This window comes from Panthera tigris, chromosome A3 (genome assembly GCF_018350195.1).
Source record: "Panthera tigris isolate Pti1 chromosome A3, P.tigris_Pti1_mat1.1, whole genome shotgun sequence".
Lineage (NCBI taxonomy): Eukaryota > Metazoa > Chordata > Mammalia > Carnivora > Felidae > Panthera > Panthera tigris.
This window is the reverse complement of record NC_056662.1, coordinates 132,412,651-132,439,904: the sequence shown is the minus strand read 5'-3', so window position 1 is coordinate 132,439,904 and position 27,254 is coordinate 132,412,651. Positions and strand designations below refer to the sequence as shown.

Genomic DNA, 27,254 nt, shown 5'->3' with positions numbered 1-27,254 from the left:
TAATCCAAGGCACTGAAATCAAAGTAAAATTTAAGACTCAAGAAGGAAATCACATTTCATCCAGAAAGAAATTATACACACATAACCACCCTGATTTGGGGTGGCTGAGTGGACCTTTCAGAGGCTGCATGTGATGGGCTGGAATTACAGGATGGGTCCGAAAGAGAGGAAGATAAAGGACCAGGGTAACTTTGGGTTATTTTAGAATGTATGATTTGAGAAATTAGATTCCTTTGTGAAAGTGATTTATGTCATTAGCTCTATGACCTGGTGGCAAATCACAGCTTCTCAAAACTGCTTCTTTATATAATGAGAATATGATGATCCAAAGGCCTTCTCTTCTCAGAAATTACCATTTTAGGGGCGCCTGGGTGGCTGAGATGATTAAACATTTAGATTTCGGCTCAGGTCAGGATCTCACGGTTCATGAGTCCGAGCCCTGCGCTGGGCTCTGTACTGACAGCTGGCTTGGGATTCTCTCTCTCTCTCTCTGCCTCTCCCCTGCTCCCACGTGCTCTCTCACTCTCTCAAAATAAATAAACTTAAAAAAAAAAAAATTACCATTCTAAGTATACCAGCTAGGGTTGAATCTCATAAAGGACTTGTTGCCTTAACTAAGGAGGCAATGAATCATCTATAACATGATCCAAGTTAATCATCTATCACATTATCAATCTACGGAAATATTTTCTACCCTTAATAAAATAAATGCCTTGCACAATTAATTGCCCTTGCACTATTTTTTTTTTTTTTTAACACTTACAACCAAAGTGGCTCGATTTTATTGCAGGGACGCTAGGGAGGAGCAGGGCAAGTGAGGGTCTCTGTAGGAACTCCCATTGCTGAGTAGGACTGCCAGGCCCAGGTCTGTCGGGAAGGCAGGAGAGGGTCAGCGGCCTGCCCGCTTTGCTCCATCTTGGGCCCAGGGTCCAGGCCCTCACTACTTGGGGCCGAGGTAGGAAGCAGCTTGTCCTGTTTCCCCCAGGGTCTCCAGCAGAAGATCCACGCTGTGCTCAGAGTTGACGCAAACCTTCTCGTTAGGCAGGTCAAGGCCAAACTCAACTCCTCCCAGCTTGTTGAGCACCCGACTGACTGCACTGGAGCAGCCTTCACAGGTCATGTCCACAAACAACTCGTGTTTCAGCAGGACTGTGGATGTGGTGGTAGCGACGCGACGCCTCTGCTGGCTCTCTCCCTTGCACTATTTTTTTTTAAGTTTATTTCTTTATGTTGAGGGAGAGAGAACACACGGGTAGAGGAGGGGCAGAGAGAGAATCCCAAGCAGACTCTGCAATGTCAGCACGGAGTCCAACGTGGGGCTCAATCTCCCGAACTGTGAGATCATGACATGGGCCAAGACCAAGAGTCAGACACTTAACACTTAATCTGCTGAGCCACCCAAGCCCCCACCCCCAGCACTATTTAAAAACGTTACTGGTTGGGGCACCTGGGTGACTCGGTCGGTTGAGTGTCTGACCCTTAATTTCAACTCAGGTCATGATCTCAGGGTCATGAGTTTGAGCCCCACGTTGGGCTTCATGCTGAGCATGGAACCTGCTTGGGATCCTCTCTCCCTTTCGCCTGTCCTTCCCTCACTCACGCTGTCTCTCAAATAAAGAAAAACTTTAAAAAAATGTTACTGATTCAGAACTGTTAAGCCTTGGAATCCAAGTCTTAAACCCCAGCTCTGGTGCCTAAAAAAATGAAGGAATGAAGTAAAAACTTTCACAGAGGCTAATCGCCAATGTGAGGGATCCCATAGGTTAGGCTGTGTGATTTAGTTGACATCACATGGCAGCTCAGATCAGTAAGAGCTCAAACTCAAGTTGCAATGCCTATATTCAGGTCCCTACCTTCTTTACTCAAACCTGTATCAAATCCCAAACGTCTACAAATGAACAAAACAAATTTTTAGTGAATTCTACCGGAGGAGTAGAGTGACCCTATGTCCTGGTTTGCCTGGCTTAAGCCTGCTGTCTCGGTACAGTTATAATGCTCTCTCTTTCATTCTTAAGAAGTACCCATTTCTGAAGATATCTAATCATCCTGCAGACACCTAGTCACAGTTCAGAGTATTATTTCAATACTAAAAGTTAAGGGATTAAACTTCTTGCCATACCCTTTAACAATCATACAGAAGGTGCTAAAACTTTTAAGCGTGCACTGACAACCGAAGGTGGGGCCGTGTAACTAGTTCCTTCTCTGAACTTCTTCTTTTAAACATCACCTATTTGTCAACTGAATAGATGCAAATTTGGACAACCAACTATAAATATCAGCCTCATTAATGACAAAAAATGAAACCACAGCATCTTTAGTAACAATACTGACCTAAATTTTACAGCTTTTACTTTAATACTTTTGCCTCTCCCCTCCTCCTCTATTCAATTATCCTTTCAGATAATAATCCCTTCCATAACTAGTATTTTATGCGTCCTTAACTATCCTAAAATGAAATTAGTAGGTAATAGGTCTACACATAATTTTAAAATCTACATTAATATACATTAAGACAAGGGAGAAATAAAAGCAATTTGTAGTAAAACAGTATGTATTTCCCTATGTAAATGTTTATACGCCTGAAGTGTAAAGCAGTAACACAGCCAGATGTTTGCCTCTAAGAAATCACCATGAATAGAACTTTCAGATACAGACTTCCACAGTCTGTACAAGTATCACTAACAGTCTAACCAGTCATTACAAACAAAATAAAGTAAAATCTTCTCGACTTTTACACAGTAGTTGCATTCTTGGTTAATTTTGTATACATTAAAACCATGGTGGGGGGGAACCCTTTGTGTTTAACTAGTTAATAAAACAAAATTAGGTCTTAGCCTCAGATAATTGTAAAAACAGTTTTCTACCTAAATGAGTGAGCAGCTGGACATTCATTACCCAAGACTGTATGTCTATGTACTAAGGGAGGTCTAGTGTCACCGAGCTCTGTTCACTCAGCGTGCTGCCTTCCCTACACTTGTTCAGAAACAATGAGTGAGTCAATGGTGTGTGTGTGTATATATGTGTGTGTGTATATATATATACATATATGTATACGTATACATATATAATATATATACATATATGTATATGCATACATATATAATATATACATATATGTATACGTATACATATATATACATATATATATGCATACATATATATTATATATACATATATAATATATGTTATACATATTTATATACATATATAATATATATGTATACATATATATAATACATATATTTATATGTATTATGTATACATATAAATATATATATAATACATATATATGTATTATATAATACATATATAATATATACATATATATATTATATATATATATATACATAATAGCCCTATGGGAGCTCATATAAGGAAATAACTACTCTGTTAAGCAACTGGAAGTTTTTCTTTTTTATTTATTTTTCAAATGTTTATTTATTTTTGAGAGAGAGAGACAGAGCCTTGAGTAGCGGAAGGGCAGAGACAGAGGGAGACACAGAATCCAAAGCAGGCTGAGCTGTCAGCACAGAGCCCAACACCAGGCTCGAACTCACAAACCGTGAGATCATGACCTGAGCCGAAGCCGGAAGCTTAACCACCTGAGCCACCCAGGCGTCCCTACAAGTTTTTCTTGAGGTATCAAGGGACCCGTGTCTTAAAGGGTAAATACGATTTTACAAAAATAGGCAGAAAGCATGGGGGAAGAAGGCACTCCGAAGGAAGGAGTCTGTGGCACAAACCTACAATTGCACAAACAGGTGGAAAGTACTGAAGATGGCAATCTTTTCAAAAGAAAAATACAAAAAACTCCCAAATCACAGGAATATTTTTAAAAGGCACCAAATTTCCTAATATCCATCATGAATTACGTTCGAACGCCTCAATGGAATGAGTGCTAGATTGATAATCTGGTTCTAGAGTCTGCATCTAGAGCAAGTTCCTTAATTTCATTGCCTCTTCTATAAAATAGGCAAAATAACTACTAGGTATGTACCCAATGGATACAAAAATACTGATTCAAAAGGGCACATGCAGCCCAATGTTTACAGCAGCATTATCAACAATAGCCAAACTATGGAGGAAGCCCAAATGTCCATCGACTGATGAATGGATAAAGAGGTGGTAGATATAAATATAGACACACACACACACACACACACACACACTCTAATATTACCCAGCCATCAAAAAGAATGAAATCTTGCCATTTGCAATGACATGGATGGAACTAAAGTATACTATGCTAAGTGAAACTCAGTCAGAGAAAGAGAAATACCATATGATTTCACTCATATGTAGAATTTAAGAAACGAAACAGATAAAGGGGAAGGAGGAAAAAAAACAGAGGAAGGCAAATCATAAGAGACTCAACTATAGAGAACTGAGGGTTGCTGGAGGGGTGTTTTGGAGGGGTGGTGGGCTAAATGGATGATGGGTATTAAGGAGGTCACCTGTGATGAGCACTGGGTGTTATATGTAAGTGATAAATCACTAAACTCTACTCCTAAAACCAATATCACGCCATACGTTAACTAACTAGAATTTAAATAAAAATCTGAAACAAAAGCCTAGGTGAAATAAAAATAAAATAAACAAAATATTCACTAAGTTTTAATAACCTATGCTATTAAGGCATTAAATCAAAGAGCAATCTGTTAAGCAAGTCGACCTCTAGATAAAAATGTTTTCTTGCCATTTTTCATTCAAAAAATTCTGTATATGGCACGTTAAGCATGTAGCACAGTGCCTATCACACAGTGAGACTCATTCTTTGTCCAATGAACCCAGGCCATAGCACAGAAGCATGCTGACACAGGTGCGAGAGCAACGGGATTTCACGCACAGTACTACCTTGAAACGGTGCAGGGTGCATTTCTTTTTCTGATTCTTTATTTTCATCAAAGTAATAACTGCAAGAGTTAACCACCCCTCTGTTATTCCTACAGAAAAATAATAGTCTTGCTATTCTGTTATTTCACGGTCTTGCTCCTTCAAGGAAACCTTTTTTTTTTTTTTTTTTTTTAAATCATGACCTCATACTAGTATCTCCAATTCAAATCAACACCACAGGATTCTTCCTTATTTGTATCTTCTCTTCACACACAAGAAGATTCTGGTTGCCATTAAAATAAGAGGTAATGCATGCACATCCCAGAAAATTCAAAAATGCTAAATAAAGTTTCTCTCCCTCCCCTGGGTTCTTAGCCATCCGGTTCTTTCCTTCCTCCAGTTTCTTATACATTCTTCCAGATATTTTTTATACATTTAAAATCCATGTTCCCCACCCCGCTCATATCACCACACTACACACTATTCTGTACCCTGTTTTCATCTCCATATAATCCCTCTGAGATCATTCCATATCCATGTATTTAAGACTGCACAGTAGTACACTAAATGGGCATACTATAAATGTTTAAATACTCTCCACTGATGAACATTTAAATTGCTTCAAATCTTTGGATATTTCCAACAGTGCACAAAATGTACACTTGATCCTTAGGATAAATTGTTAAACTGTCCTCCCTGGAGGTGATTCCAATTTATTAAAAAAAAAAAAAAAAATTTTTTTTTTAACCTTTATTTTTTGAGAGAGAGGGAGACACAGAATCCGAAGCAAGCTCCAGGTTCTGAGCTGTCACCACAGAGCCTGACACGGGGCTCAAACTCAAGGACTTCGAGATGACGACTGGAGCAGAAGTCGATGCTTAACTGACTGAGCCACCCAGGTGATTTCAATTATTTCTAATCTCACTAGCAATGTGATTAATGTTTCTACTTCTCAATATCCTCTGAACCCAGGGGACATTCTCTTTTCTCTTTTCCAATCTAGTAAGGGGAGAATACATTATTATGCTTCTGTTTGCAGTTTTCTTGATTATAAATGAAGTAAATAGTTGTGTATCCTTCTCTATTAACACTCTATTTGTGTCCTTTGCCATCTTCCTGATTTGTAAGAACTCTTTATACGTTAACGGATTCATTTCCCAGATGTATCTCATATAAGTTTCATGTATCTAAAGACTGGCAATTAAATGGCATTTATTAATATTTTCTATTACATTAAGTCATATATAATATAACCAAAATACTTCTCAGTATGAGAAGTCCAAGTTAACGTGACTATTCAATTTTAGCCCAAATAAAATACAAGGACAGAAGATTTTTAACTGAAATACAAGTCTGAATGTGTGTTTAATGTACTGTCTACTGACCACATGAAACGGTTACACATTTTAAATGTTACTTGCAGAGCAGTACCACAGATTAAAATACACACACACACACACACACACACACACTCATACACTCTTAGTATGGTGGAGTGGAGTACTTAAGAAATCTCTGACTCACCACCTTAAAATAGATGGGCAGAAAAGGCTCTGATTCTGGCAATACAGTGAGACTGAACAGACTTTCCCTTCTAAAAATAATCAAAACGCTAAATAGAAGCAAATAAAATAGAAAAACTACAAGAGCTCCAAAAGAAAAAAGGAGACGTCGAAATGCTGGATAAGATGAAACTAAGAGCAAAAAGTCAAGGTTTGTAACACAAGGAGAGTGGTGTGTGCCAGAACTGGGGACCCTAGAAAAACCTATCAATGCTGAAAGGTAGCAAGAAAGCTATTTCCTGGGGTTTTCTGGCAGGTGGGTGCGGTGTCCCATAAAACACTGAAACTCAAACCCATGTTCTGTGCAGGTGCTATTTATTTAGATTTTTATTTCATACACAATGTGTGAATCCACGGGCTGAAAATGTATGTAAAAATGAGCTGAAGCTTAGTGTGCCCAGAAGAAACAAATCCCCAAAAGCACTGTGTAAAGCTACTTCTACAAATGCAAGGCACAGCCACAAGTTCCATGGAAAAAGCTACATCCATATTATTAAAAACAACAGGGGTTCCTGGGTGGCTCAGTCGGTTAAGTGTCTGATTTCGGCCCAGGTCATGATCTCAGGGTCCGTGAGTTTGAGCCCCGTGTCGGGCTCTGGGCTGACAGCTCAGAGCCTGGAGCCTGTTTCAGATTCTGTGTCTCCCTCTCTCTCTGACCCTCCCCCCTTCATGCTCTGTCTCTCTGTGTCTCAAAAATAAATAAACGTTAAAAAACAACAACAACAAAGCTACTCAAGGGACAGATCCACTCTACGGGATCAACACGCAAACAAGGGATGGTTAGAACCCGAAGAACTTAAAAAAACGACAGTGTGTAATAAAACATAAAGTATGATAAATATTTATTTAGAAAGAGAACATGTGCATGTGTGACAGCAGGAGAGGGGCAGAAAAGAGGGGGGCAGAGGATCTGAAGCAGGCTCTGTGCTGCTGACAGCAGAGAGCCCAATGAGGGGCTTGAACTCACAAACCATAAGATCATGACCTGAGCCAAAGTCAGAAGCCTCATCAACTGAGCCACCGAGGCGCCCCTAAAATAAGTATGTTAAAAATGATTCAAGACCTACATTTTAATAGTTATGGATCAAACAGATGATGCCCAGGACTAGCTTCAAATGGAGGCAGAGGAGTGTTTCTGGTGGGGATATAAACAAAACAGAATTCATAATTGTTAAAGCTGGGAAATGGGTTATTACAGCATTCTCTTTATCTTTGTAGAAGTTTGACACTTTCACTTGATTCAAATAAGCAAAAATATTTTTTTAAAAAAGGGGGGAGGGAACAGAAGCTAGGAGGAAGAACAGGATACAGTAAATTAAGAAAAGGCAGCCTGGAAGTGAGGGAAGAGGGGGAAAGGTTTTTAGAATTAAGAGAGAGAAAATTAGTAAAACGGAAGGCTTACTTTAAGAAACTAATCAAAGCAGAGGACAAATAACTACCAAGATGAAAAAAATTATGGATAAGTCTATAGATGCAAGTAGAATTCTACAGAGATGCCTAAAAAATGATGTTTAAGAGAACATGCGATACGAATTCCAGAGAATGGAAAGAATGAAGAAGAGATGCTATTCAGAAATAAGGCTGAGACTCTCCCAGTTATAATATAAAAGACACCATCTTCAGAGTAGAAAAGTACACTGAACCCAAGCAAGATAAAATAAACATAAATTCATACCTAGACCAGCATGGTAAGATGAAGAATGCCAAAGACAAGAAAATTCTTAGAAGCAACCAGAGAAAGGACACGTTACCTATCAAGGAAGAAACAACAATATGACCGACAGGCTGATTTTTCATCAGAAAACAATCAAGTATCTTCCAAGTGCTGAGAAAAACAACTGTCAGTCAGAATTCCTCAACCAATTAAAGTACCATATAAAAGCAGGTGCAAAATAAATGATCTATCAAAGAGAGAAGTTCCCACTCAGACCTTTACTGAAAAAGCCCTTTTGGAGTGGGAAGGAAGAAATAATGGAATAAAAGAGAAGTCACCAGTTAGAATAATTACAGTAACTGAAATTTCACATAACTGAAAAATTCCTGGTCTTGATCTGTGAAGTTTCCACTTTCCTAAAACCGTAACGACACAAAATTATTACAACATGTTGAATAACAATACATGTGTGACACCTCATGTTCGCAGAGGGTTGTATTGGATTATTTAGAAATACAGAACTTCTTTTGTACTTAGCATGTGCAAAGAACTGAGTTGGTTATAAAAAGGACATGTGTCTCCCAACCCTCTTTTAGAGGATTATCTACCTTTTCTTAGAAGTTTACTTATTTATTTGGGGGGGTGGGGGAGGGGCAGAGAGAGAGAGAGAAAGAGAGAAACCCAAGCAGGCTCTGTGCTGTCAGCACAGAGCCCAAGGCTCCATCTCACGTGAGATCATGACCTGAACTGAAATCAAGAGTCAAGAGCAGGAGGCTTAACCAACTGAGCCACCCAGGAGCCCCTACATTTTTAAGTACGGTTATATTTTTTTTTCAACAAGTGTCTGCCTTTTTGACTACACTTTCTAAAATCTGACAAGTATTAATTTGCTACCAGGAAGAAAGGTTTCATTAGAATAATCAAAGATCTCAAATATCTCAATAGCTCACTACCATTTTAAGGTAACTGACAAGGTGTGGGTTCATTTGAGGTATTTATTGGCATGATTTTAACCAACATCTACATGCTAATGACCCACGGATTTGCCCTCTACCTATTTGGGCAATTAACGTTTCCACTTCTAAACCTGTCTATTCACCTGTGAAACAGAGTTAATGCCAATCTCTATTACTCCACTGGGTTGTCATGAAGATTAAGGGAGTTCATGCAAATTGATCCAGAACACTATGTGACACATAAGCCGCAATGACCACGTACCACCACACGTATTTTTCTCTTACAACCAGACTGAGCGAGTGCTCCTATGCACACATGCGCACGCACACACACAAGTCCCCCTGGACGGGCCTTTGAGACTTTAAACTTTACACATTAAAAAAAAAATTAAATTTGCCTTGCTAACACAGTCTACTGTTGATTCTCTTCCCCTATTCAACTTTCTTAGCAAAAGCACCTGGTTGCCCTAGTTAGAAACCTGGGTGTCATCCTAATGCTTCCTTTGGCCTTACTCCCCAGGCCCTCTGGTACTTAGTCACCTAAACTCATGGATGTAATTTTACCTCAGTCAAGACTTCATTTGGAAACCTCAGACCAATAAGCATTGTATACTTTGGGAACATATATCTCCCTCTCCTTAACTATACACCACTGAAGGCTTTATTTTGTCTAGATTTGATACAAAACTTTGTATAGCAAATTAATAAAAATGCAAAACGCCTGTAATCTGACAGTATGTAAAATAAATATATTTTAAAAATAAGGAGGAGTCGATCAGAAAGAACAGAGAGACATGGACACAGAAAAGGGACAGACACGGAAGAAAACAATCCAACATATTGCCCAAGGAGTGTGAATTATAGTCCATCAACCCACTGACAAACCCATGCCCTGCCGTGGAGACGATGGCCATTATACACTTGAGCAGCCACGGAACTCATCAGGAGCCCACACTTACTAAGCAACTTCCTGACGATGACTCGATTCCTATGTGAGTCTATCTGCCCACTGAAAGAGAACATGCTGGTCATGCCAATACAAGTACTGCAATCTTTGTGCCAGTTATTCCTCACCGTAAACGAACAATGCTCTTGGTTTTTTTCTTCTAAGTGTATTTATTTTGAGAGAGAGCAAGCAACTGGGGGAGGAGCAGAGAGGGAGGGAGAGAGAGTGACTCCCAAGCAGGCTCCTCACTGTCAGTGCAGAGCCCCACTCAGGGCTCAAGCCCACGAACCAGGAAATCATCATGACGTGAGCTGAAGTCGGACGCTTAGCTGACGGAGCCACCCAGGCACCCCAATGTTCTTGGTTTTATACACCAATCACATTGAACCTGACTGGTGTGGATCTATCCCTGAAGTGTGTTTGAGTCCACAAGGCTAAAGGCCATGCTCTGAAGTGCACTAAACTCAGGGAGGTAAGGCAACCAACTCCTTCTACCAGCCCATCCACACTCCCAACTTCTCTGTAGTGTTATATGGTTGAGCGTCTTCATACATTTATAAACATGAGTTTCTACTAGACCTCAAAATGTCCTAAACAGAAGTAAATGTCTTTCCAAACCTGTTACTATACTTACAGTCCTTATTTCTACTCATTATTCCACCATCCTCCCTCCCCTCCTAGCCACCCAGGTCCATCAGCACTGCCTTTGACTTTCACTCTGCTTTTCTCATCCTACCACCAGCTGTCAAGCCCTCTCTGGGTCTACATGTTGATCTTCTCAAGCCTCATTCCTATTTCTATCATCCAAGTTAACGGTATCATTTCACCTCAACTAATCCAATCACCTAACTGATCTATCAGGCTTTAGGGCTGTCTTTCTCTAATCCATTTTATAGCCTGCTGCCAGATTAACCTTAAATTCCATTCTGGGTATATTAATAATCCCTTGCTCAAAAATCCCAATGGCCTGCTAAAGAAAGAATAAATTCATAGCCTAGCACTCACCATCCTCCAGAATAAGACTCTAACCTATAGATTTCAACTAATATAAATGGTAAAGAGATACTGAACCTCTCAGCAGCAGGGTGAGCTCGGGGAGGGGGGGGGGAGGGGATCCATTTTCCCCAGTGTGTCATATAAAGATGGTTTTTCTGTGTACCATAACACAAAAACATTTGGGAAGCCCTGTCCTGACTGAGGTCCAACCTTATTTCTATGATTACCATTCCTGCAATAGCAGGAAGAGCAAGCACCGAGCAATAATGAGGCACCTCCCATATACCTGAAGCCAAACATATTGGCAATAATTACGTTAGAAGCTGGTAACACGGCAGGTACTGGGGAGAAAGTGAAAAAGCAAACACCAAGTAATCTCCAGCACTAGTGACAAGGTACTTGGGTCCATGAACACAGTCTTCCAAAACCAAAGTACCTATACCAAGGCTGGATGCAGCAGGTGTCAGAGTAACTAGTCATTAAGATCATCTAACCATCGCCTTTTGTTGATTTCTGTGCTCACCAAGCGATTTCCTAATGCTGAATTTGGTTCCTCCTGTAAACTGGTCTGTAGGCAATTAACATTATTCTCTGATCGATTTACAGTTTTTGCAGTTCCACTCTCAGACTGCCAACAAATGAGACATGGAGCCCAAAAGGCCAAGGGGACAAACCCTGGGCCATCAATGTCCACTATGCTTTTACTCATCTGGTGCCCCTGCCAAACAAACTCTTCCTTATCCTGATTTTGGTGGCAGTGGGGAATCCTTGCAAAACTGTTACTGGGCCATCATAGCAACAGTTACTATTTATTAAAAGTCATACAAACCCAGGGCATTCATGAATGTGCACATGCATTCTTGGGAGAAAGAGCTGACTGTAGTGTTAAACTAAAATCCAACTGTATTCAAACTTTTGAAGCATAATTCTAAAAGTAACAGACCTAAAATCCAACACTGGCTGAGATATTTGTCAAATGAAGAAATCAAAATAATATGATTTCTGTCATGACAAATTGTTATCATAGAGAACTAATATGGATTCTTCAGACCCAAAGGGATATGTGTCACTATAGTTATAATAAAAGCAAAAAGTAAGCCAGAGTGGTCCAAGCAGTCAAGCAGTTGATTATTTTTGTGGGCAAAAGAAAATAAGGAGCTAGAAACCAGAGAATAAACAGGTAAGGGGAAAGGCAGGAAAAAAAACCCAGAGCTCTCAATAAAAAGAAAAAAACTTTACCTATCTTTCTGCCCCTAATATTTTAAATTCTTTCTCCTGGTCCATCAGATCTCCAGCCACCACCATGCCATGAATGAGGAAAAACGATTACCACTGACAGTAGTCTTGCTATCAACACCTGCTACAGCACAGTGGTGCTTTTTTTAGGGGCCAAGATGGCCTTTTTATGAACACAGTGCACCTCCTCTGCTCCCCTAAACAATCAGTACTTTAGAAAACCCCAAACCAATAAAATGTTGTTCTTGTAGAAGAATGTTCATCCTATCTTCTAACTCACCTGCACAGCTGTCACCACTATGGTGGTGAAGACACGTAACAAAGTTTTAGCCTCTAACAAATGTTGGGATGTGTGTGAACTGCCATGCGCGCACAGCAAAGAAAACGCACAGGCTTTGTACTTCGCTTCACACAAAGCAGCAGAGCCAATCCACATGTTAGAAACAAATGTAATGCCCAGTCCTTCATCTCTGACCTGTCTGCTATTTCCTCACATTTTAGCAGCTGGATGCTGAGCCGCCTTAACAGGAATGGTGTACCTTCTGTTCAAAGATTCAACTCTCTGGCCAAGACATACAGGTTTGGAATGACAGTTTAATACATCTGGCTGGTAGTACTAACACTACTTTCCAAATTTGTCAATCTGCATAAGAAACAATGACACATACACAACCACAACTTACCAACACTGAAATATCAGTGCTACTAAAAGAACCAAGGCTAATACCACCGTCTACACTTCCTTCCCCTTAGAAAACTATGCAATTTACTGATATGAAACTACTCTAGCCACTGATTTGCAAATGAAAAGAAAAACGACAGTGAGAAACAAGAGGTTTCCTTAAAAGGAATACCAAAACAGGGGCGCCTGGGTGGCTCAGTCAGTTAAGCGTCCGACTTCAGCCCAGGTCATCTCACAGTTCGTGAGTTCGAGCCCTGCCTCGGGCTCTGTGCTGACAGCTTGGAACCTGGAGCCTGCTTAGGATTCTGTGTCTCCTTCTCTCTCTCTGCATCTCCCCAGCTCATGCTCGCACTCTATCTCTGTCAAAAATAAATAAACTTAAAAAAAAAAAAAAGGAATACCAAAACAAAACAGGAAGTCAAATCTTAAGTTTGGTACTGACAGACATCTTGATCTCTAATACAAAGCATGTTCTAGTAATTAAAATCAGGTCAAAACTGCCTTGCTAGCTTAGTATATGGGTCAAGTTTTGAGATTTCCTAGGAAAACTACTAAAAATAGTTCATAGCTTATACTATTGAAGACACCGGTGTACTTTTATACAAACTTTGCCTTTTTTTTAAAGTTTATTTATTTTGAGAGGGAGAGCACAGGAGGGGCAGACGGGGAAGGGGGAGGGAGGAGGAGGGGGGGAGAGAGGGAGAGAATTCCAAGCAGGCTCCATGCTGACAGTGCACTCAATCCTAATGCGGGGTTCGATCCTGCAAACCATGAGATCATGACTTGAGCCGAATACAAGTGCAAGATGCTCAAGAGGCTTAACCACCCAGGCACCCCATGAACTCTGTCTTTTGTAAGTCTATGACAAGCTGGATTAAGCCATTTCTAAAGCACAGAAATTATAGAATTATTTGTAGACTAACTTTCCCATCAACAGCTAACCCGTGCCACATACATTTATCTCTGCTGCTATATTATACACAGTGCTCCCGTCTATCAGATAGCTGTCATAGGGTACAAAGGGAAGAAAAGAGTCAACAGGAATTTAAGAGACTGTGGTAAGGAAATTATTCTACATTTGGAACTAAATTTATGCAGGTTACCGATTATATTCTACTGAACTACTGGGTACAGCACAAAACAATAACCTTGAAAAATAAAGTAGTGCTTAGTAAAATAGAGAGGGAAAAAAAAAAGATGAAGTCTTTATTCTTACATACCCTTACAGCTTGCCAACACTGATCTGAACTGGTTACCATTTATTTTGGGGGCAGCCACAAGAAGAAGGCAGGACACAGGTAAACTCCAGACACTACCTATGGAATTGGGCCTCGTCACTAGGCCTAGTGAGAAAGAAAAGGTTACGTAAATGTGATAACACATTCTTACACAGGGGAGAGCATGAGAGCAAGAGTAAGAAAGTTCACAATACAGGAGAACAGGAAAGTAGTTCCATGTGGCTGGAGCACAGAGGGAAGGAAGAGTGAGAAAGGAGGCTTCGAGAAAAACTGGAAGGTCTCCTAAGTCCCATTAAGGAAAATGGACTTCTTTTAACATGGTAATAGTTGAATGTCTTACCAATCGATAATTACTTCCTTCCCCAACTCTTTTTAAACAGAAGTATGTATCGAAAGAGATAAATGGGAGCTGCTCTCGTTGAAGAGCATGGTTGTGTAAGGCCCCAATTCTCCCTACTTCCAGACAAAAGAGAATCCAGAGAAAGGAGAGATGATCTCAGATGAACGTGGTCTGTAAAGGAAGGCTTTATGATAAAAGGCAGTGGACAAAAGGAAGAGTACTTTTCTATAAAAGGTGAATTTGAGTTCACAGCTAACTGGCTATGTAAGTATGTAAATTAATATGCTTCAGTTTTCTTGCAGGTAAACACACGTCTCATCTATCCATAACTGCACATGGAGTAGTGCAAGGAAACAGATCTGAAAGTATTATAAACAATAATTTGTAACCGACTATGGAACGAGTGCAGGGGCACCTAAATTATCTTGCAGGGTAGCTGTGATTTCAACATACAAAAATGGTAGAGGGAAAGCTTTACAAGTGAGAACAGCAGTAAGTAGAGGGATAGAAACAAACTATGGAGTACTTTGGGTAAACAATTTGGCTCAAGTTTAAGGACGGAGTAGTCACAAGTTTTCCTTAAGTGAACTTTTATGCCAAACCATTTCTGACTATTTTTTCCTTAAGTTGAGAATTTCAAATCAAGGGTATATTAATTATTCAAAACTCTTAAGTACTAAGACCTGAAGGCAAGGAGAGTCATGCAAGCACTAGGTAGTCACAAAAACTGGAAGCCACCTCATGTCCAGCACTAGGTTACCAGTCAAATTAAGTACGGTAATGCTCACAATAAAGTAACATATAACTATCAAAAGTTACAAAATCTATGTATACTGACATGAACTTATCTCCGAGACATGCTTGCACAGGTATAAAATTACCTCCGGACGCATACTGGTAACAGTTATTGCGTCTGAGAGAAGATATACTTTTCACTGTATACCCTTTTACGTAAGAACTGAATTTTTAACCATCTATTTGTATTATTTGTAAATAAAAAAAATCAACAAATTAAAAAAAAAAAAAAGGATCTATTAACTAGCATTTCAACAAATGGTGCCAGGCAACTGAACAACCACATGAAAAGAAATGAAGGTTGGACCCCTTCCTCCCACCATATACAAAAATTAACTCAAATGGACCAAAACCCTCAACGTAACACCTAAGATACTTTAAGTCTTAGATGAAAAGTGTACATCTTCATGACGTTGGATTAGGCAATAGTTCCTTACATATTACACCAAGAGCAGAAGCAACCTAAGAAAAAAAAGAAATTGGACTTCATCAGAATTACCAACTTTTGTGTTTCAAAGGACACTATCAAGCCAGTAAATGACAACCTACAAAATGGGAGAATATATTTGTAAATCCTGTAACTGATAAAAGCACAGTATCCACAATATATAAAGTAATATTACAACTTAACAAAGACAACCCAATTAAAACATGAGCAAAGATTTGGAACTGCCAATTCTCCCAAAGATACACAGATGGCCAGTAAGCACATGAAAATATATACAACATCCATTAATCATCTGGAAAATGTAAATCAAAAGCACAGGGAGATACTGCTTCCCACCCACTAGCATCGCTGGTGAGGATGCAGATTCCACGATGGTGGGAGTTTCAGATGGTGCAGCCGCTCAGGCACTTTAGTAGTTCCCCAAATGCGTAAAAAGCATTAGCACATGACCCAGGTATATACTCAAGAGAAATGAAAACATGCTCACACAAAAACGTGTACATGAATGTTCACAGTAGCATTATTTGAAATCGTCAAATTTGGAAGGAATCCAAATATCCACAGACAGATAATGGGATAAAAATGTAGTATATTCATACAATGGTATATCATTCAGTCATAAAAAGACATGGCTAAGTCTTTAGCCTTTAAGACATTATGCTATGTGAAAGGAGTCAGACACAAAAGGCCGCAGAGTGTATGATTCCAGTTATATGATAAAATGTCCAAAATAGGCAAATCTACAGAAATACAAAGTAAATTAGGGGCGCCTGGGTGGCTCAGTCGGTGGAGCATCTGACTTCGGCTCAGGTCATGATCTCAAGGTTTGTGAGATCGAGCCCCGTGTCAGGCTCTGTGCTGACAACTCAGAGCCTGGAACCTGCTTTGGACTCTGTGTCTCCCTCTCTCTCTGTCCCTCCCCTGCTCATGCTCTGTCTCTTTGTCAAAAATAAATAAACATTTAAAAAAATTAAAAAAAAAAAAAAAAAAGAATTACAAAGTAAATTAGTTCTCAGGAGCTGGGGGAAAGGAAGATGGGGAGTAACTGTTAACAGGCATAGTTTTTCTTTTTGTGATGATGAAAATGTTCCAAAATTACAGTAGTGGCATTGCACAACTTTGTGAATACACTAAAAACTGCGGAATCATATACTTTAAATAGGCGAATTTTACAGTATTTGAATTATACATACATACGTACATATACATATATATATATGTATATATATATACACACACACACACACACATATATATATATATGTATATATATATACACACATACTTTTAATTATTTTTTTAAAAGTGAGCTCTACACCCAACGTGGGGCTTGTACTCCCGACCCCACGATCAGGAGTTGCATGCTCTACCAACTGGGCCAGCCAGGTACTCCACTCTGCCATATTTAAATACAGCAATAAAGATAAAAAATAGTGACAAGAAATAAAATAATAAAAAATGCCATTTTCTTAATTATAGTCTACTCTCTGTGCAAAATAAACGAAATGCCCTGAGATAAAAGAAATTTGCCGAATAAACACTGCCTGTTAAATATCTTCTTCACTCTTAGACTTAGCCATTGAGCCCAGCCAAGGCACACTCCTCGGCTTCTTTCCCTCATCTACTCAAGTTGTTACTCTCTTGATCATTCCTCTAATTATATGGTTCCCAAGTTTTTTCTACCTCAAATATCTTGGCAGGTATGGGAAAGGAGGAAGAAATAAAAATTTTCTGGGGACCATCAGTAGTTTGATAAATGCTCTCATCTCAATATGAAGTCACTTCAACCTACTACACCATTTCCCATTTCAAATGTCGGTCCTTGGATGTTTATTATACTTACAAGATTAAATACAGTAAAAGCTAAATTACATTAAAAATAACTTTCACATAACATAATGATATTAATGGGATATTCAATCCTGCCAAACTCTCAGTTTTTGACATCACCAAGATGGTCTCTGTAACCAGCCTCCAAATAATCTAGAGTATTTTCTGATTAAAAGATGCGTAAACCCTTACTGTAACCTTTCCAACCTCTTCACTAGTCTATCAGAATTATGAGAAGACAGCACAAGCATTGAAGGTCTAAAAAATATACTGCTCAATACGTGGAAATAATACCAGGCAGAAAGGTCAAAACACCATTTATGTATGTGTGTTAACGGCAGGGCTCTAATACTATAGTTCTTAAAGAGCAAAACTTTTCTGAGCTATGTTCAAGTAATGGCCTGGACTGAGCAAAACAAGAGGCGAAGTGAGAGTACTAATTCTAAAGGACTAACGCCGGCCAAGAGTAACCTGACCAGTAAAAAGTGTGATGTGAACATCAGTATCACACTCTTAAGTATTTAGAAGTATTTTCATGTACCTTCTCACTTAATTCCCGGTTACCCTGACATTTATAAACAGCAATCTGAGCTTGCCCTTTAAGAAGAAAGCACTTACATTAAATTTCTAGAAATCCTCAGTCACGTTCTCACCACCTGCACCACCGTTTCCCCATTTCTGCAAGTAAAGCCTAGGCAAACATACAGGAGAGACAATGTTCACCGTCGCTAAACTGAGGAATAGTTACGACACACACTTAGTACCACATTATGCCAAACCCAGCTAGAGTAAAAAGTCCAGAGGATGAAGAGATCATGGAATACAGCTCATGTAGACAGAAAAAATGTAAAATGGATTGGGAAGATCTGTGTGAAAGACAAAGGTTTTTTTTGAGATGCTTGGACCATGCTGGTTCACAACTAACCTGTCTTCAAAAGCTGTGTAACTTTTTTTTTTTTTTTAAAGTTTATTTATTTTGAGAAAGAGAGAGAATGAGCTAGGAAACACAGAGAGAAAGGAGGACAGAGTATCCAAAGCGGGCTCTGTGCTGACAGCAGAGAACCCAATGGGGGCTCAAACCGAGGAACCGTGAGATCGTGACCTAAGCCGAAATCGGACACTTAACCAACTGAGCCCCCCCCAAGCACCCCAAAGCCGTGTAACTTTCAAAGCTAAATGCAAGCAACTCCAAAAGATCATTATCTACATATTTCATTAATGCCAACTCTGCTTTTGGGTTGAGAGATCAGAGCGAAGACAGAGATTATATTAACCTTACATTAACATTCTCAATCTAAGGAAGCAGAAGCCATTCCAAAATACCAGTTCTTTCATTTTTCAGGAATTAATATGGACTCAACTACTCAGAAAAGTACTCAATCACTCATCACAATGACGACTAGCAAGTTTCAAGGCAGAATCCCCCCAGAGTAGCAATTTTCAAAGTGTGATCTGGGGATCTCTAGGAGTCTCTCTTGCATTCTTTGGGGAGAAGGCACAAAGTCAAACCATTTTCACAATATTAAGATGCTATTTGCTTTCTCACCGTCACTCTTAAATGAGTGTTTTCTAGAAGCTACAAGAGATGGGACATTACAATAGACAGAACGTGAAGCAATGCCACTATTTACTTTTCTTTTTAGAAGTTATTATTCTACTTATATGTGGTATCTAAAGTAGTCACATTTACAGATGGAAAGAATGGTGGTTGCCAGAAGGGAAGAACAGGGAATTCAGTTGGAAAAGATGAAAAAATTCTGGGGATGGCTGGTGGTGATGGTTGCACAATGTACACGTACTTCATGCCCTAGAACGGTACACTTAAAATAGTAAATTTTATGTTATATATATTTTACCACAATCTTAAAAACCACACATTATATTAACTAAGAGGCGGCTTATTATTCCAAATGCATTCTAAACAATTACTTTTAATTTCTAATAATGTAAACATCTATAGGTACTAATTTCCACAAAAGATTTGGGTTCCACCATGTGTTTAGGTTGCAAAGGTGTCCAGAATCCAAGAAGTTTAAAAACCACTGCCCTAGAGGTAGGTGTGGTTGTCCTGGCTGGTAGAGCATGCAACTCTTGATCTTGGGGTTGTGAGTTTGAGCCCACGTTGGGCAAAGAGTTTACTTAAAAACAAACAAACAAACCAACTGCCCTAGAGTATTGGTCAATTATGTAAATCTTCCACTGTACCCCATAACTCCAATCTAATTAACACTCATCACCAAATAAAAACAACCCCTTTGGTGCCAAGTCTATCAGTCCGTTTCTCTGAGGTAGGTATCAATACCTTCCTATATATGCTCGTATCTTGACATCAGTAAGACTTAGGTTTCACTGTTTTTTCTTGCTATAGGTTTTAAAGGCATTCAACCACAACAGTGGGGATGTCATACCCCTAATACATGGCAACCACCAATTACAGTGAGCACCTCTATACCCACCACCCAGATTCTACCATTAACCTTTTGTCATTATATTCGCTCTATCACATATCCACTCATTTCTATTAGTTTGCATGTAAACTGAAGATATCAGTACATACATTCACTCATTTTTCCTTTTGAAGCAAAATTTACATACAATGAAATGCATAAATGCTAGGTGTACATTTTTTGAGTTTTGACAGATGCATATACCTGTGGAACTTCGACCCATTTCAACATAAAGAACATCATAATCACCACGAAAAGCTCCCTTTGGTCAAGTCAATCACTGCCTACATTCCCACAGAGGCCACTATTCTGATTTTTCACCCACAGACTACTCTTTTGCTTCTTCTACAATTTCATATAAAGGGAATCACACAACGTACTTTTTCATGCAGCTTCCTTCACTTAGCATGTTTTTGAAACTTGTCTATATTGCAGTGTATATCAACAGTCCATTCCTTTTTTATTGCTGAGCAGTATTCCACCATATATACATTATCACAGTTTATCCACTTTACTACTAATGGATTGCTGCCAATTTTTTGCTTTTAGGATAAAGATTTTTGTCCAGATCTTCTTCTGGACCTACGTCTTCATCCCTCTTGTGTAAATACCTAGGGAGTGGTATTTCTGGGAGGGGAAAACCTTTTTAGTTATGGAAAATTTCAGACATACACAAGAAAGAATAGTATAATGAATTCCCATTAAAGCCAGCTGCACTTATATTGATTCATAGCCACTCTTTATTTACACCCCCACCCATTATTCTGAAGTCCTATATAACATCATTTTGTCTTGAAATACTTCAAAATGCAAACAGTGTTTTCAAATCTGGTCAAATTATTTATCATGAAATATTCAAGAAAACTTCATCACTGATTTACCTACGGATTAAGAGTTTAAAGTAGCAATGGATGAACTATAATTTTTATTTATTTTTTCTTCTATCTTAAACAAAATTTTTTTAAATATTTTTGAGAGAGGGAGAGAGAGACAGACCACAAGTGGGGGAGGGCAGAGAGAGAGGGAGACACAGAATCTGAAGCGGGCTCCAGGCTCTGAGCTGTCAGTGCAGAGCCCAAAGTGGGGCTTGAACTCGAGAACCATGAGATCATTACCTCATGGTCATGGCCGACTGAGGTCAGACACTTAACCAAGGGAGCCACCCAGGCACCCCAGCTCTTCCTATCTTTTAAATGGATGCCTTCTCTACTACCCTTCCTTAAAACCTAGAGAGTCAATGGTATAAAGATATTTTCTATTCTTACTCTGAAAAAAACAGAGCTAAACACAAAAGCCGGTATTGAGAAGTATCACACAGGAACATCAATATCAATATGATCAAGCAGATCTCCCAAGTGTTAAGCACCTTGAATTAACTAATCCCATGCTATGGTACCATTTTATAAGTAAAACCATACGTGAGACTTACAACCTAAATGTTCAATAAGCCATCAGTATAATTATGCAACATCCTAAAATAAACACACACCAAGGGTTTAAAAGCCTGGAACCACCTGTGGATATGCACTGCTATATATATTCTATATGTGGCAGTTATGAATGAGAGGGGAATATTTGCCATTCATCAGTTTTAATCATCTCTTCCTAATAAATTTCACTATAATTTCAGCTGGATCTTTTTTTCTTCTATGCCAAGTTTTTCAAAGAGCAAAGCTCAGAGCTTTTTTTTTTTTTTTAATTTTTTTTTTCAACGTTTTTTATTTATTTTTGGGACAGAGAGAGACAGAGCATGAACGGGGGAGGGGCAGAGAGAGAGGGAGACACAGAATCGGAAACAGGCTCCAGGCTCCGAGCCATCAGCCCAAAGCCCGACGCGGGGCTCAAACTCACGGACCGCGAGATCGTGACCTGGCTGAAGTCGGACGCTCAACTGACTGCGCCACCCAGGCGCCCCTCAAAGCTCAGAGCTTTGGAGGCACCCATGATGCGTATCCTTGAAAATACAGGACACCAGATTAAGTTCCAGAAAAGTGAACTCTAGAATTAAACAGCACACACACAATAGTAACAAGGAGAAAAAACACAAATGACTGAACTCTAGACAAAGGGTTCTGACAAGATGCCAACATGTTAATAAGGACCCGAAGGACAGGCATTATACAATCCAGACCAACTGAATACTGCTCATTTTATTCATGATCCAGTCCACAGTTTCTCAACCTTGGCATTACTGACACTTTGGGCTGGGTAATTCTGTTGTTGTGGATTTGCCTGTGCATTAAAGGATGCTTAGCAGCATTCAGGTCTCTAACTCATATGTTAGTGGCACCCCTCCTTTCCATTCTTGACAATCAAAAACTATCTCCGGAACTTGCCAAATGTCCCCTAAGAGCTAAATTCACCTGGTTGAGAACCCCTGATCTAACTTTACCCTTGGATGTCTGTACGTACAACGTTCCTTTCCATTTCACTCTTCAAAAAACAATTCTTGGCTCAAAGAGCTAACAATCTAAAAACAAAAGATGCAAGAGCCAAGAATTTTAGAATTTTATTGCAATACCCTGCATATAAAGAGGGCTTCAAAATTATAGACTCAGAGTGTTTTGTCCACCACAGATCTATCTTCCCTCCCTCACAACTTACAAACATAATGGCTCATATCAAACTGTACAAATGCCTCAAAAAAGACTCACACTGTAATCTTCAGTCAGCTACACTGTACTTAGGGCCAAATGAGTTCCATTCAATTTCATTGGAGTCAGACTACTTGGGTTCAGATCCCTGTTCCACCACTTACTAACTTCGTGACACATTGACCAAGTTATTTTCCTTCTGCCTAAGTTCTCTTAACTTTAAAACAGAAATAATACTATCAACTTACGGGAACAAAGTGAGTATAAAATGCTTAAAACAGTGCTTAATGTATAGTAAGTGTCCAATAAATGTCAGTTATTTGCTATTATTTTAACTACAAACCTATTAAGACAAGCACTGTTATCACCAATTTATAGATGAAGAAACAGGCCAAGAGATTAAGAAACTTGCCCACGGTCAAAACAGTGTAAGGCTATGGCATAAGGATTTAAAAATAGTCCGTCTGATTCCAGAGCCCAGAATTTTTCCAATGTCAATAAAATTAGGCTAAGATTCATTAACTACCAAGAGTAATATGATCAGTCTTACTTCAAAATAATAACACAAATTTTCATTAAAAGATTAATTTAGAACCCTTAACTAAATTCAAGCATATTACTGAATTAAGGCTACACTGCTTTTATACACGGACAACTTTCAGTTTCTATATCCCATTTTAAATGATTGTTATTTACATACACCTTAGTTTCTGTTATTATTAATGTTACATTGAAGCAGCTTATTAAAATTAGTCTACTAAGAGATCACTGACCCAAAAGGACAACATAGGATTGTCTGAGATAGCGGTTATCTTGTATACTTTCTGAGGGTCTTGTTCTTTCTCCAAGGTCACTGATTCTGTAAAGGAGAGATTTTGTTCCCAAGTCCCAGAAGACTTTGGTGACCCTTACACACATGCCTGGTTGTCATACAACTTACTACTCTTTCTTGCTTAAACTTTGCTACTCCCAATAAACCAGCAACTCATGCACCCCCTCTTCCTGCAACCATTTCACTATTGTTAGTTCTTCCAACATTTCATACGCTGTCGATGACATGTTCTTCGACCTGGACTTTAAATATTACTCATTTGAGAGTTCAGAGAAAGTCAGAACAGAGGTAGAAAGAATAGCCATGACCTGTATAACTTCACAGTCCCCAAAAATTAAAATGAGAAGAGACCCCAGAAACTTAGCCCAACCCTCCAGTTTCACAAACCGAGAGACAGGTAACTTGGTGAAATCTTTAACTTCTCTAAGATTCTACATAGAGTCTGGTCTTGGCCATTTGGGCCCTCTTATTCTCCTTTGCTCTTTCAATTACTCATTTGGATTTTAACATTTTTTTCTGCCTCTACAGTTCAGTATCCTCTCTCAATATAGTGTTTATCACAAGATGGGTCCTGGTGCTCAGTTGGTTGGGCATCCAACTACAGCTCAGGTCATGATCTTCCGGTTCATGGGTTCGAGCTCCGTATCGGGCTCTGTGTCTCCCTCTCTCTCTCAAGAATAAACAAATACTGGGGCGCCTGGGTGGCTCAGTCGGTTAAGCCACCGACTTCGGCTCAGGTCATGATCTCGCGGTCCGTGAGTTCAAGCCCCGCATCGGGCTCTGTGCTGACAGCTCGGAGCCTGGAGCCTGTTTCAGATTCTGTGTCTCCCTCTCTCTGACCCTCCCCCATTCATGCTCTGTCTCTCTCTGTCTCAAAAATAAATAAACGTTAAAAAAAAAAATTAAAAAAAAAAAGAATAAACAAATATTTAAAAAGATTTTTTAAAACAAAAAATAAAATTAAAAAGTTAAAGAATTGTCCACCATGGTCATTTTGACTAAATAGTCTAAATAATTCCACCCCAACCTACTGCTCTATAAAAGGGAAAGAGGTTGGGGCGCCTGTGTGGCTTGGTCGGTTGAGCGTCTGACTTCAGCTCAGGTCATGCTCTCACAGTTTGTGGGTTCGAGCCCCGCATCGGGCTCTGTGCTGATGGCTCAGAGCCTGAAGCCTGCCTCGGATTCTGTGTCTCCCTCTGTCTCTGCCCCTCCCCTACTCACATTCTGTGTGAGTATGTGTGTCTCTCTCTCTCAAAAATAAGCAAAAAAAAAAAGGGAAAGAGGCTGAAAATGTCTGCTATTTAGGGCCAAAATTTTGTCTATCGTTCAGGTTACTCTTTTATTAGTCTTCTACAAGTCAGTTTCACCTTCTATAACAATTCACTTCCTCCACACCAAATTCCCTTCCTGTTCAACAAAGGAAAAAAGAGAAAAATCTTGTTATAGCACCCATGTTCGGAAACCTCTTGTTTCACTCGTCACATTATTTTGATAGACTCGACATTAAATCACTAATTTATCAGTCATCAGACTCTTGCTCCCTAGTCTATCATTTCCTTATGTATCAGTTCGATTACAAATTAGCACCCAAACCATGAATTCTAGATGCTGCTTACACACAGGGCCTTCAACACCCATTCAAAAATCAATGCCTCCACCATTGTCAACCAAAGGAGGAAAGCCATGACATTGTCATACGGAGTTCCCACCTCCCTCTCTTTGCAGATGCTCCTCCACCAGAGCTCACTCCAAAAACCTCGCTTTGTGAGGCTTTTTTCCTGAGGTTTCAGTTTTCTTTGAACTATGTAGCATTTTGTTCATAACCCTCTTAGGGAAATTATATATTTGGGTATTGCCCATATGCACTCCTTACCATGAATTATCACAAGACAAAATCTATGGTTCTCAGCTTTGTTCTTCCCCATACTGCTTAGCAGAGTGCCTTGCACATACCAAACCCTCAAATACAGTTGCCAACTTAAAGACGGGCTTTCCCAGCATTTCTTTATAGGCTAGCCATCAAGTCATCATCAGTTTGTCAAGTCATTTTGTTAATAAAAATATTTTCCTTACACCTTGGTGTCGCCAATTAATCAAGTTAAAACTCTTCTATTTCACTAGGCATAAAAAAAAAAAATTGTCCTCATTTCAGGGGTTCTCTCTTACTGAAATGGTACGTATGAAAGTCTGCTTTAATATCCCTGGTCTCTCTTTCAAGTCACTTATCAACCAAACAAAACTCTCCTCTACTCGTGCCATCATAAAAACCAAATCTGTAGGAACCACAAACTTAAATATCCCTTTGGCCCACAGTTCACTTGCTCGGGAACAGGAAAAGCTCTGGGGTAATTCTAAATTGCTGCAAGGTAACTAACAAAGTGCAAAGTAATAACTGAACAGAAAGAGACAAACGTGCTGCGAGAGCCACCCAAGTACTACATTCGTAGAAAAGCTTCTCCTTTTCACACAAGGGATTTGTAGGAGTCTTCCTTCGCGAATAGAGTCAATGTCGTCAGTAACCATCACCATATGCTATTCAAGTCTACCTTCGCTTTCAAGTAGGCAAATTTCTCGAAGACAGCAGCAATTCGGCTCAACGAGCTTTTACTTTATTTTTTAAATGTTGATTTATTTTTGAGAGAGAGAGAGAGAGAGAGAGAGCGCGCGCACGAGCCAGCAGGGGAGAGGCAGAGAGAAGAGGGAGACACCGAACCCGAAGCTCCAGGCTCCGAGCTGTCAGCAGAGCCCAACTCAGACTCCAACCCTCTGAAGTCAGAGGCTCAACGGACTGAGCCACTCAGGCGCCCCTCAAAAAGCTTTTAAAGTGCCTCCTCCATGCCAGGCAGAGTGTGGAAGCTAAGGAGATCTATAAATATAACATAAAGTGCACGTTCTGCAATGCTCCTTTACCTGCTCTCTCCATCAGCCATGATTTTGACCAGATCAACCATTATTGGTATTAGAAAGAGAAGTTAAAAAAAAAAAAAAAAAAAAATCCTGCCCACGTGATCTGATGGGGCAAGGAAGAGAAGGTTGGGAAGGAAAGAGGCATTTTCCCCTCTATGCCCTCCTGAATAATCAATCATCCATCTAGCATGCTTGCCTTTCAAAGCCCACCTAAAACGTTAAGAATCAGTAAGCCTTTTGTAAAAGTAGTACTAAGGAAAAAAAAAAAAAAACACTTCAGGATACAACACTGGCATTTGAAGCTTAAAAACTTATGTTATTGACCAAAAGATGCATGCAATGACAAAGCTAAAAATGTTCTCTCTCACTAGTAAGAGTGAATCAGAGCAGTCCCCTACTCCACCCAATTGCCACCCTTGCTAAAACTGGACAGTTCAAAACCTGGAAAGCTTTGCTCGCCCGCTCCACACCAGAAATGAATTTGATTCGATACATCAGTGTTGAAGTGTAACTAACTGATAGCCAGAAAATGTCACCAAATACCGAAATTTATCAGGACATTTTGTTCTTTAGATTCAGCTGCACCTTTTTCACAGTTCCCGAACTCTCCCCACCCCCTCCATTCTACACGGAAAAGCTCAGCAGATACTCTTACCCGAAAAACGAAGTATCTGTTCAGGTTTTCTAAGTAAATTTCCATTGCTAGGTTTACGAGGAAAACCTACTATTCACACATGGTCTCCATCGGCACCTCCGCTCAAAAAGGCTCGAGTCTGTGAGTTGTTTCCGTACCTTTAAAGGGTGCCCAGATCTCCTCTGCAAGCTTAGAAATGATTTTCAGTCTCGCACAAACCTACTCGGACGTTTCGAAGCTACACAGCGTAGCAAGCAACCCAGCATCTGGGCAAAGATCTGCTCACCCCTGGAAAAGCAGCTTTTTGAGTCTCAGGAACTAAAC

At 39.6% G+C, this 27,254-nt stretch overlaps 2 protein-coding genes across 2 annotated transcripts in view; both read right to left on the bottom strand.

Moving 5' to 3' along the window:
* Positions 1-27,254, bottom strand: part of YWHAQ (tyrosine 3-monooxygenase/tryptophan 5-monooxygenase activation protein theta) — a 39,635-nt gene that overhangs the window by 11,292 nt on the left and 1,089 nt on the right. The gene's annotated exons all lie outside the window — the stretch shown is intronic.
* Positions 511-26,996, bottom strand: LOC122236918 (copper transport protein ATOX1-like). The gene is made up of 2 exons (XM_042979653.1): positions 26,952-26,996; positions 511-1,201 (listed from the first exon to the last, which is right to left on the bottom strand). The coding sequence occupies exons 1-2, from the start codon at positions 26,994-26,996 to the stop codon at positions 941-943; spliced, it is 306 nt and encodes a 101-aa protein (XP_042835587.1). The 3' UTR covers positions 511-940.

Bases quoted from the DNA above. Each gene is read 5' to 3' on its own strand.
- LOC122236918 (XM_042979653.1), bottom strand. From the start codon at position 26,996: ATGGAAATTTACTTAGAAAACCTGAACAGATACTTCGTTTTTCGG. The intron at 1,202-26,951 runs GTAAGAGTATCT...AAAAAAAAATAG, and splicing joins ACAGATACTTCGTTTTTCGG to TGCAAGGGAGAGAGCCAGCA.